General features: G+C 36.3%; 1 protein-coding gene across 4 annotated transcripts in view; it reads left to right on the top strand.

Annotated features, from left to right (window-relative positions):
* Window positions 1-1,003: 1,003 nt before the first annotated feature.
* The window catches only part of LOC111872230 (zinc finger protein 260), a 31,707-nt gene continuing 20,153 nt past the window's right edge, over window positions 1,004-12,557 (top strand). For 2 of the 4 annotated variants that reach the window (XM_023865900.2, XM_023865899.2), the window contains exons 1-3: window positions 1,004-1,285; window positions 1,725-1,940; window positions 3,908-3,986. In XM_023865900.2, the coding sequence (XP_023721668.1) occupies window positions 1,163-1,285; window positions 1,725-1,940; window positions 3,908-3,986 (418 nt within the window). In that variant the 5' untranslated portion in view covers window positions 1,004-1,162. Of the gene's footprint in view, window positions 1,290-1,724; window positions 1,941-3,907; window positions 3,987-12,557 lie in introns of all 4 variants that reach the window. The other 2 variants (XM_033754614.1, XM_023865901.2) reach the window with 2 other exon arrangements.

Below are 12,557 nucleotides of genomic sequence, written 5' to 3'. Positions count from 1 at the left end.
CCTTTGACGCTTTTGTCTGTGCGGGTTCTTTGACCGCATCTTCGTCACTCCTCCCCTACAAAATACTTGTACATTGGGTCGAGGGTACTGAGATGTCGTCATTCCGCTATGGACTCTAGGCCCTCTAGGCCGCGCCATAGCTCAAGCGGTTACTCGCTGGCTTCCCACCGCGGCGGCCCGGGTTCGATCCCGGGTGTGGTCAAGTGGGATTTGTGGTGGGCAAAGTGGCGCTGGGGCAGGTTTTCTCGGAGTACTTCGGTTTCCCCTGCAATCTTCATTCCACCAATTGCTCCACAATCATCCTGACCTATCATCTGGGGCTGGTACAATGGGCCAGAAGTGGCCGCAGTACAAGGGACTCAGTCCCACCCCACTAGCAATAAAAAAAAAAAGGAGAGAGCAAATGGCATGGAGGGCATGGAGCACGACGAAAACATGGCCAAAGTGTGGAGTGTCATGTTTACTGTTTTAAATTTCTTTGTTTTGTTTTATGAGATGATATCGTATTTTTACGCAATTAACATTTTCTAAATTTTGAACCCTCTTTGAACGATATGAATACCAACAATTGACTTTATTTTATACGGTTCCTGAAAAACTACCCTCCTCTCCGATAGAATTTTGGGCCATTCTATGCGTTCCGGAGCGGTTTATTCCTTTTCTTCTGCTGGAAGGCCATGCAGAAGGTGGAATTCATAAAGGCCAGAAAAGACCATCATCAGTAATCCTTGAACTTGGAGAAGAAGAAGATACTGGACGCAGTATATCATAGATATACAGAACCTCACCAACATAAACACTCATACCCTGAAGCTGGAGATAGCATGCAACTCCGAAACGTCGACAACAACGCTCACAAGCGCACCGTGTAACAATTAAAAAAAAAAGAAGCAACTCTGGCATCTAAGTTCCAGAGTAATATGCCGGCCATTTTCGTTCATTTGGTTTTTCAAATTGGAGAGAAAATGGTCACAGTTATACCAACTGTAACGATCCGTAGATCCGTAGTGAGCGTTCAGGAGTTTTAGTAGGGTCAGGGAAGATAGTTTTAGGGGACGTTGAAATTTATAAATCAATGTAGCAGCGGTGTAAATAAAAGTTATGAGCACAAAATGTTGTTTTTATAATGGCACAATAACATAAAGTTTCGTTCAGAGACGATATGGGAGCTGTGAATTTATGTCGCCTTTGTGCTGTGAATAAAGATAACTTTGTAGGAATTTATGATGAAGAAGGCCACAAATTGAGCCTAGAAACAAAAATTACGAAATGTTTGCAGATAGAGGTTTGTAAGTTTGGACATTTGATGTTTATTTACCATAACTTTATTCAGAATTAGGGGAAGGGTATAAAATAACCATGCTATAGAATTTTCGAATGATCGTTATTCAACCCCTTCAGTTGCAAAATAATTTGACCGGGTTCGCGTCAGTCTTTACATCCAAGCCATAAGCAGATAATTGTTGCGGCGCATGTTAGTTTTAATTGGCACTTATGTCAGTGGCCCAGTTTTAAATATACGAGTGCAGAAAGATTTATCATTAAATGGAGGTTTAATTCAGGTTTTGATGTAGGATGCAATTAAATTTCATCTTACACAAATAAAGTTAACAATGTTGTTAATATTACGTATATCGTATGGGAATTTTCGCATCAGTGTATCAATTTTTTGTGTAATCAAAATATTTTATTACTACCTGTTAAGAAGTTCAACCCTTTTTCAGTTGTATCCCAAGGATCCACTGCCTAAGACAGTTTGTCTGGATTGTTGCGCAAAGTTAGATCAGTGCTCTGACTTCTTTGAGATAACTTCCCAAGCACAAGTTACACTTCATATGATATTTCCTGGCACAAAAAAAGAAGAGGAATTAGATGTAGAGGAACACAAACCTGAATGCGTGCAAGAACCAGATCATGATTCCAGTTCATTCTTGGAAGAAGTAAGAGGGTATTTCTAAAATGTTGTTCATTTGTATAGTTACTGCTTTGTGCATTTACCCCATATTAACATCGGAAATGTATGTTGCTGTATCCTCTCACTATTTGTATGGTATAATATTTAAATTTTGAATGTTTTATGACAGCTGAATAAATTTCCTTGTAATAATTTTTTACTTCATTATAATTTTGTTGTCATTGTAGAACTGAATTTTCTTCAACAACAGAAAAGCATCCGCATACAAGTAGTGCAGTATGTTAGGTAGCAGATACAAACCTGTTTTAAAGCTGTGGACACTATTCATAGTCAAAAATTATTAGCCCCTGTATTTTGTTAAATATTTATCACGTCAAGAGGGTTTTAAATTAAGTTGTAGATGTTAATAAGACTTTTATTTTATGTCATGAAAGAAGTTAGTGTTTGATCCAGTTTTTGGTACAGTTGGTCCAGTTTAATTTGAACTTGGAAGTTACAGTTATATTTGACATATATAAACCAAAGTGAAATTTCTCTTGTGACTTTAGTGTGGACTTCAAGTACCAAATTTCGTCTGTATCCATTGTATACTTCCAGGGATGAAACCTACAGAAGACAGATATAACCTGATGAGTGTGCTTTTATTTCATGTGCTTTGTGTAGTGTGCTTTGATTCTGTACACTTTGTGCAAAGAAGACATAAAAATGTACCATTTTACACTATATTCACACCATTTTGCACTGCTGCAAGCGTAGAGTGGGAATTAGAAAATGTTTTGCATTCCACATGGCTTATTCCAAATGATATGGTGAAAGGTGGTGGGAATAAGGGGTTGCAGTCCTGATTATTTCCTCAGAAGCATGTCATCAGTGTGTGTTTATCATTAACACAGTTTCAGTTACACATACAAGAAGTGTTTCTTCCAGTCCATTTTTATTCCTCATAACATTTGAGAATATAATTCCTTATATGAATGGGTTTCTAGACCATGGTGTCATCCAGTTCATATTAAAATAAATAATTACAAGGAATTCTTATTTTTAAACTTGTAAATTATGAAGGTACTGAAATTCCTTCTATATACTAAGCAAAATTCTGCAGAAGTGTAAATCTTATTTGTGAATGGCAACATGATATGGACAGAAGTGTGAAGGTGGAGTGAAATAGAATGAAATTCTTGGATTGAAGTAACTACAGGATATCTAATTTAAGAACAGACTGGATGCTGTTGGCAGATAATGCAAGCTTCCAGTACAGCAGATGCTGAGGATTCATGGCCTGCTTTTTTTCTGAATTGTAGTTTACCTGTTTTGCGGCAGAGTTTGAAAGTGCTGACTGTTTGCTTCTATGCGATTTCTTAAGATGCTTCTGCTTTCGTGGTCTGACAGTAAAGTTCGTGAATTCATTGCTGTGTAAGTGCTACATACCTCATTGCTGAATATCACTGTGGTCACCTTCAAAGTACTCCCCTTGGGCAGCTATGTACTGATGCCAGCACCTTGTCCACCCTTCAAAACAATTTTGGAACTGATTTTGTGGAATGGCCTTCAGAGCTTCTGTCATATTACTCCGGACATCTTCAGGGACATCAAAATGCCTTCCTTTCAATATTTCCTTTATCTTCAGAAACAGAAATAGTCATTGGGGACTAGATCCAGTGAATAGGGAGGGTGTTCCAGCACAGATGTTTACTAGCTAAAAACTCCCTCACAGACAGTACCATGGGAGCAGGTCCTTTGGGACTATTTTCGTACACACCTTCCACACGTCAGGATCTTCAGTTACGATTTTCCTGTTCCTCTGTTGATGTTCACTTGCTCTCCTATGCCCCTGACATCAGTCATGCAACATGAAGATGGCAGGAAGAACACTTGATATAAAGTAACACAACCAACATTATCAGCATTATGCCCTCTGATTCATATTTTAATCAATTTTGCGAAGCTGAATTAATGAATTTATCAGACTATATAGTTTGTGAATGGTTTCAGGAAAGAAGTGTAGATCCAGGCCCACCAGTATTGGTTGAATGTGTGCTGTCTGACACGCAGGGAGCGAATGGTGAACATAGTAAGTATTTACAAGTTCATCTTTAACTGATATCAAAGACATGAAATAAGGACTGAGCTCTTACAGATGAGAGAGCCTGGTGATAGATAATACAAAAGATGTCAGAGCACTTAAACAACATTCTCTGACATGAAAGAGGTGTGGAGGTAAGGTTCCACACATCCTTTGGTGATACCAATAGGAGGAGAGAAGTGGTCATCTTCATGCTTTTACTGCCTTTCCCTCTGGGATGTCATTTCATTGCTTATTGTCTAGGTTGCTGGTTGGTACTTAGAGCTGTCATGTCTGTGACTAAAAGGAAAAGAAGAGACTTTGTAGTCTAGAGCTGGTTGCCTTAACAGCCAGATCTCCCATTTCATTTCATTTATTCTTTAAATTTGATAAATCCTTTTTGGTGAAGCCTAGGATTTTGAACAAGTCACAATGAAATGAAAACATACACAAGAACAGTTCATAAAATAGAACTCAGTTGCATACAGAGCAATCATAAAATGAAATTATACATAGTGATAATCAAAACACAAAAAGTGGAAATTGTTCAAGTTAAAATTAATTAGATTACAACACAATCATAACATATACATTTCACAAGATTTCAGTATTAAAATATACTAAAAGTTCAATTAACGAATATAAACAATTACATTTATCTTTTTCATTCATTCATTTGCATGTTGATAATATTCGTTCATAGAGTAAAAGGAGTGATGATACAAAAACCTCTTTAGTGCTGATTTAAAACTTTCCTCCTCATTAACTAACATTTTTATTGACTGAGGGAGACAATTAAATACTTTTATACCTGTTATATAGGGTCCTTTTTTATATTTTGTCAGATTCACGGCAGGCATATGTATATCTTTGTGAACTTTGTGTTGTATTCATGTATCTCGCCATTAATAAAAAGCAAGTTTTTATTATTCATTATAAATAAAAGTAATGTGTATATATATATACTGTGAGTATAGTGTCATTATTCCCATCATCTTAAAAATCTTCTTGCATGACTCTAGGTTTAGTGTTGGTTATGATTCTAACAGTTCTTTTCTGCATTATGAATACTTTATGTACATTGGTTGCACTGCCCCAAAATATTATTTTATGGCTGATAACAGAATGGGCTAAGGCGAAATAACTCAACTTTAATGCTTCTGTTGATACTATATGTCTTATATTTCTCAGTGCATAACAAGCTGAGGCCATTTTATTAACAATCTGTTCTATTTGGCCTTTCCAGGATAAAGTATCATCAATACATAATCCAAGAAATTTAGTTTTGGATATGGTAGCAATGCCCTCCTGTTCACAAACAATGTGAGTTGGGCTCTTACTGCCTTTCCTTGAACAAAAATTCAAATATTGAGTTTTCTTAAGATTCAAAGTAAGTAGATTGGAACTAAACCATGTGTGTATTTTCTTGATGGTTCAATTAAGATTTATTTCAAAATTTGAATTATTTATATCTGCAGTTATTATACTCGTGTCATCCGCGTACAAAACCATATATTTATCTTTGTTTAGTATCTTTGGTAAGTCATTTATATAAAGTAAAAGGAACAAGGGGCTAAGAATAGTGCCTTGTGGGACTCCACATTCAATCCTTTCCCAATTATATATGCCCCCACTGTTACTTTTGTTACTCAGTTCTACTCTCTGGTATCTATCCATTAAAAAAGACTTATTAATGTTTTAAATTTACCTTCAATTCCATAAAATTCAAGTTTATCAATTAATATTTTATGTTTAACACAGTCAAAGGCCTTTTGTAGATCACAAAAAATACCACCCGCTAACATTTTGTTATTCATTGAAGTATACTATTTAATAATGAAAAGGCCGCCATCTCGGTTAAGGAGTGTGTTCTAAATCCATACTGTTCATTGCCCAAGATACTATTCATTTCAATATGTGTAATTAATCTTTCATAAATAAGTTTTTCAATTGAGTGAGCAACAATGTAGGTCTATAGTAAGAAATTTCCTGCCTGTTGCCTTTTTTAAAGCATGGCTTAACTATAGCATATTTTAGTCTATCTGGGAAGACACCCGAACACAGTATTTCATTATAGATATGCGTCAGAGGTGAAATGATAAAAGGTGAGCTTACTTTAATTATTCTGCTAGAGATTTCATCATAACCACTCAAATCCTTCGTTTTCAAAGACTTAATAATCTTATCAATTTCGCGCATATTGGTATACTTCCAAGTCATTTTATTGAATGGACATTTAAAAATTTCCCTTAAATAAGTAGTTGGATTAACAATATTAGTTCTAAATTTATTATCATAATTATTGACGAGCATTGACTCAGCTGTAGTTGAAAGTATCTATTGAAAGAATCTGCCATTTCCTTTTGATTACTTATTAGTTTGTTGTCTAATGTCAAAGTTTGGATATCCTCATTCAGTTTTGGTTATCCCCTTCATTTATAATTCTCCAAGTGCTTTTCATTTTATTTTCAGCATTTAAAATAATTCGGTTATAATGTAGTTTCTTTGCAGCCTTTATTACTTTTGTTAATATTTTACTATAGTGCATATAATATGTTTTAAGATTAATATCATCACTGTGTCTACATGCCAGGAACAGTTCTCTTGTACATGAAATTTGAATCTCTTTAGTAATCCATTTGTTTTGGATATTATTATATCTAATTTATCTTTTTTGAAAGCTAGTATAAAAACATCCTAAATAAATATTAAGAAAATTATTGAACATATTATTTACATCGGTATTCACAAATATGTCATCCCACTGTTCCCAGCTTAACCTAAATTGGAATTCAGCTATAGTATTTTATTAATATCTAACTTATAAAACCTCTTCTGTGTCCTTTTTGTTACAGTTACATTATTAATTGAAATTAGCCGGGCATTGTGGTCAGAAATTCCATTCACACGTTGTTTTATATTGTAATTTCTACCGCTATTAAAATATTATGAATCATTGCTGATTATTAGACTGGAAAGTGCCTAAATTTTAATAGATTTGCAGGAACATTTAAAATTTATCATCATATAAATAAAGTATGTGTTTGTTTATGATTTGTTTCCATTCAGCATATCTTTGAAGCAACTGTGACAAAACACATGCATACAAATCTTCAACTGATAAGTCCTCTGCTTTTTAATCAATATTTCTCAGTATAGCAGCAAAATTCTCTTATGTGACAGTTTCAGCATCTGATGCGTCTTTCCCTTCCTTTTGTTTCTGGTTATGTATGGCTCATGGTTTATGTAATGATGTCAGTAGTTCATGCTATGTAATGTTGAATGGTAGTGTGGTAGTGAATAATGAATTAGAAGGGATGTGAAGTGGCTCTGTCTTAGTATGGAGACCTGTACTATCAGTTGCCTGTTGGGATTGAAGAAAACTACAAGAAATCCCAGTCTAGTTGGTGTCTTAGCCAGGATTCATTCTGAGCACCTCCTGAATATGATTCAGAATCATCGCAGCCTTAGCCACCTTGCTGAAAATGTGTTGGATTATCATGTTTCCTTATGACCATTGTTACTGAAACCCCCATTTGAGGAATTTGGATTCGACCACTAAACTGAGAAAAATCTTCAGTGGAGCGAATTTAACACAGAAATTATTGACTTGGGATAATTGAAATAGAATATAAAATGAAAATAAATGTTAAATTGAGGAACATTAAATGGAGGTTTATTTAAATTAAAAAAGGAGAAGCCACTATCATTTCCACAGTTAGAATTTTTTCTTATATTTTGTTACAGAAACATTCTGAAGTAGAGATACTGTGCTGTCCTCGTCTGGGATGAACTGCTACCTTTAGGAAGTCTTAATCAGTGACTTTTAGGTGATCCCTCCTCTGTGGATACCATTTATAGGAAAAAATAAATGCTTGTTTGAAGTTATCAAGTCAGTGAAATTTAATGGCTGTAATTGTAAATTAATGACTTTAAAGTAAATTGGATGTAAGTGAGTAGGACATTTCTAGTACCAGTGCTGAAAATTTAAACGTGAAAACGTGATTGGAGTTCATAATATTAGATAAAAATTTTAATTTATCTCCAAAATTATACTGGAGAGTTGATCTATTACTTTGCAAGTATTTTAAATTGCTTGCCAGCTTTCATTACATTAATCCCTGAATTTAATGAATCTTAACTGTAGTTTTTACTCCATTTTGGACTTATTGCAGATGCTGATGCCTGAATGGAAATTGTAAGGTGATAGATAACAGCTGGCACTCTTCAGGCAAGTTATACAGTTTCTGGCACCATTTTCATTGTTATTGACATCAATATCAACTCTTCAGACTCATAAATAAGAACCAAAGTACATTATACAGGGTGGGGCACAGAAACTTCCTTTTTGTGAAGACGCATTGTGAAGGGAGGGGAGGTCGCAGAAAAGTGGGGATAGGCTCGGCGAACGCAGCAGTTGTGGAAGTTTCTATCTAATACCCCTCAGTAAGCGTGCGTTTGCTGTTGAAGCCTATTTTTCAAACAACCATTCCTATGTGGCGGTGCAGCATGCGTTCCATACTCACTTCGGAATTAAGCCCAGAGGTCTGGTTCCCGACTGGAAATCGATTGTTTTGTGGGTAGAGAACTTTAGGACAACCAGGAGTGTGGTGAAGAAATCATCAAGACAACAGCGGACCGTTACGATGCCAGAAAATGTGGAGGCAGTTTGACAGTCGATTTTGAGATCTCCAAGACGCTCCACTCGCAAACTTGCAGTCGCCCTAGACATATCCAATCGTTCAATGCACCGACTTCGTCACGAACATCTTCATTTCCATCCCTATAAAGATGGTTGTGCAAGAATTGTCACCACATGATTTCCAGAACCGAATAACGGTGTGCGAATCATTATTGGAAACTTTACCCCCTGACGCACTTGTTTTCTTTGGTGATGAGGCACATTTTCACCTATCTGGATATGTCAACAAGCAGAATATGTGCTATTGGAGTGGTGACAATCCCAGAGAGCTCCATGAGAGGCCACTTCACAGTGATAAGGTGACAGTATGGTGTGCGTTGTCGAGAGTTGGAGTTATTTAGCCCTTATTTTTTTTTTGAAGAAGACACTCATGCCGTTACTGTCAATTCACAGCGGTATGTGGACATGATTAAAAACTTTGAACCAGCTCTTGAAGAAATGCATCTAGGAAATGTCTGGTTCCAACAGGATGGTGCCACGGCCCACACAACCCGAGCTTTGATGACAGTTTTGAGGGCAGAGTTCCCCGGATGGCTTATCTCGCTTCNGGCCACCACCTTCAAGATATTTTGTTTAAAACTACATGATTTAAAACTTTAACGTATGTTCTTTCATTACCTAAACATAAATTTTGTCTATCAGCAATAATTTTTCTTTTATTCGCCTTCAAAAAAAGGAAGTTTCTGCGTCCCACCCTGTATTATGACTTTATAGTACGAACACTGCCTTGAACTTTGGTTCACTTGATTTTTATATGGGCATCTCATATTACAGTATAAATGAATGTAATTCTTGGCTGGGTATATTTAAAGTTGCCATTTATTTGATTCCTTTAAAAAGATTATTAACGTCAAATACCGTATTACTTCAAGTATAAGACGTCCTTGAATTTAAGACATCCAATTTTTAAATGAGGGTTTTAGGAAGAAATTAGAAATGTGTATTTATTTCAGTGAGTTTGTTTAGAGCACATCAGTTAAAATAACAAAATATTTAGAACATGTTTAAAGTGAAAAGTAATGGGAAATATACAAGAATGAAATGGAAATTCAAATTTTTTGCTACATGCACATTCCTTTCTGTACTTTTATTTAATCAGGAAGTTCATCCAGTGATCCTTCAGTTGCACTTTCATTTCCTGAAGATGCAATCTCACCACTTTGTTCACTGTCATCTCAAAGAATGTTACCTTGTGTCCAATCATCTGCATTTGACAAATAGCACTCTAAAGACGATTTTGGAATGACATTGACAGGCACTTCTTTCCAAGCTTTTGATATCCACTCCAATATTATTGATGCTGATGCTCTTTTCATTTTGCCACTATGTGCCAATATACGATTGTCATTATTCTGCCAGGCATCATAGTGTTTATGGACAAGATGCTTGAATGGTTTGTTAATTGACACATCAAGTGATTGCAATTCTGTCATGCCACTAGGAATTATCACAAGATCACTGTTTTTATTCCTTGACCTATTTCTGATTCTGTTGGAGAGATGGCAATAAAATGCATCTTTTGCAAGCATACTGTGGCTTTGATAACGCACCTGCTGACATTCCCATACCATCCAAGCCAGTCTTCCATTAACTCCAATGTCATCCACGCATTATTTTTGACCTAAAATGCTACATCTTTGCACAACATTTTCTTTTGGCACTGTCTTTCTGTATAATATTATGTATGGTGCTAATTTGGCGGCCTCCGTAGTCTAGGGGTAACATTCCCACCTCATGACTCAAGGTACGCGGGTTCAAACCTGGTGGAGGTTTTGGAATTTTTAAGAGCGGAAAAATTCAGGGAACAAGTCCTCTGGGAGGGACTTTAAGCCGTGGGTCCTGTGTCTTAGATTTACGGCACGTAAAAGATCCTGATGTCTAGGCGACCTCTGAGCTAAATTAGGCAAAAAGTTTCCCGCCCAAGTAGTTTCCAATGCCTCTGGTAGATGGGGGAAGTATTAGGTACTGACCTCGGCTGAACGGGGCTAATAGTACGCACCAGTACTGGTAGGGTATGGCGACTGGTAGAATATCAAAGGGGGATGTACAATAGATCAACAACTGGTCGCGGTGCATGGGGAAACCCACCCCCTCCAATAATAATAATAATAATAATAATGGTGGTAATTTGGGGCATATGGTAGCATAGTTGGTTGCAGCACTATGCTACAAGCTGGAAGGTTGCAGGTTCAATTCTCGATGAGATCATTGGATTTTTCAGTTGACCTAATCCTTCCAATTGCACTGTGGCATAGTTGGTTGCAGCACTATGCTACAAGCTGGAAGGTTGCAGGTTCAATTCTCGATGAGCTCATTGGATTTTTCAGTTGACCTGATCCTTCCAATTGCACTGTGGCCCTGGAGTCAACTGAGTTTCTAACAGAAATGAGTACCAGGAATCTTCCCAGGGGTAAAGGGCGGCTGGTGTGTAAGGCTGACAACCTCACCACTATCTGTGAGTCGATTGTCTAGAAAGTGTGGGAGCTTCGACATCTCACAATCCTATGGGCCTCCATGGCCTGTTATAGGGACAGCTTTACCTTTTTTATGGTAGTAATTTATTGCCATTTACACTTATACACAGTATGACAGTAACATATATGTTCATAGCCTTTGGTTTTCATTGCCACTTGTTTTTGCTCTTTGAAATTTATAGTATATTTGTAAGACTTGTCGAAAGAAAGTGAAATTTCATTTGCATTGCCGATTTAACTTAAAGAATACTTATTCCTTCAGCGTGGTTGAATAACAAAACACTGAATTTGAATCAGTTTAGTTTCAGATTCTGAAGGAAGTCTAGAAAAGTGTATTACTGTTTCCAGCACATTCTTTTGCTTTTGACATTGAGGCTTCCTCAGTTATAGGTAATCCTTTATTTCATAAATCTTTTAAATACTCTAAATTAGAGACATCAGTCTCAGGATTTATACCGTTCCTTGGTCCAGAAAAAGACTATTTGTGAGACATGAAAATAGTTTTGTTTTTATGCTTTGTCATTGTGTACATGTGCCTCACTTAACTGTATACTTGTATAATTTGTACCATCTGCCTGATTACCTATCCTTTAAGTGCACAGAATTTCTTTGGGGCATATGGTAGCATAGTCTGCTTGTACCAGTTCTCATGGTCTCTTCACTTGCAGATTTCTTATTTTTCCTTCTACCCTGAAGATGGAAGCGAAACATTCCACCGAAATGTCGAATAACACCACATCTACACGGTGCCACATTCCAGAAGACTGCTTTCTTGAATCAATTTGAATGATAAAAATGTCAGGCAGTGACTAAACTGAAAGTTGGTGGTTGACCCACAGTTGAAGGGGGGGGATGGTGTGGCTTGGTGACTCACTCTGAATGTGTTTACATTAGGACAGTTTGCAAACTGGTGAATAATTCCTTGAATTTAAGACACACCCAAATTTTTCAATTGGAAAAAATGTAAAAAGTATGTCTTACAGGTATATTCAAAGTAAGACGGTATTTTATAAATATAATACAATATTAATATTTTTAACGTTTGACAATGTATATGATAGATACATATTTTAGTTATTTTAATGTGTGAACATGGCATGCAATGAACTGGTTTGACGTGGATAAGTAAGCACCTGAAGATGGCATTATTATGCCGAAACATGTAGTGCGAGGGAGAGGAGATAAATGAGTGTATGCACTACAAGACGGATTAAATAAATCATGGACGGAAATGATGAAATTATATAAATCGTTCAATACATTCATGCTATTCCAAAAAATTAGCTGCAGTTTTAAAAATCATATTGCTGTACGGATCAGGCATGGTATCTGTTGAGAAAAGTATCTTTAGAATTAAGAATGAGTGCTTAGTAGAGCAAAGGCCCACATTGTGAACTCTCATTT

Source organism: Cryptotermes secundus, unplaced genomic scaffold, assembly GCF_002891405.2.
Source record: "Cryptotermes secundus unplaced genomic scaffold, Csec_1.0 scaffold797, whole genome shotgun sequence".
Lineage (NCBI taxonomy): Eukaryota > Metazoa > Arthropoda > Insecta > Blattodea > Kalotermitidae > Cryptotermes > Cryptotermes secundus.
The sequence above is the reverse complement of the archived record's forward strand: the minus strand, read 5'-3'. Positions and strand labels throughout refer to the sequence as shown.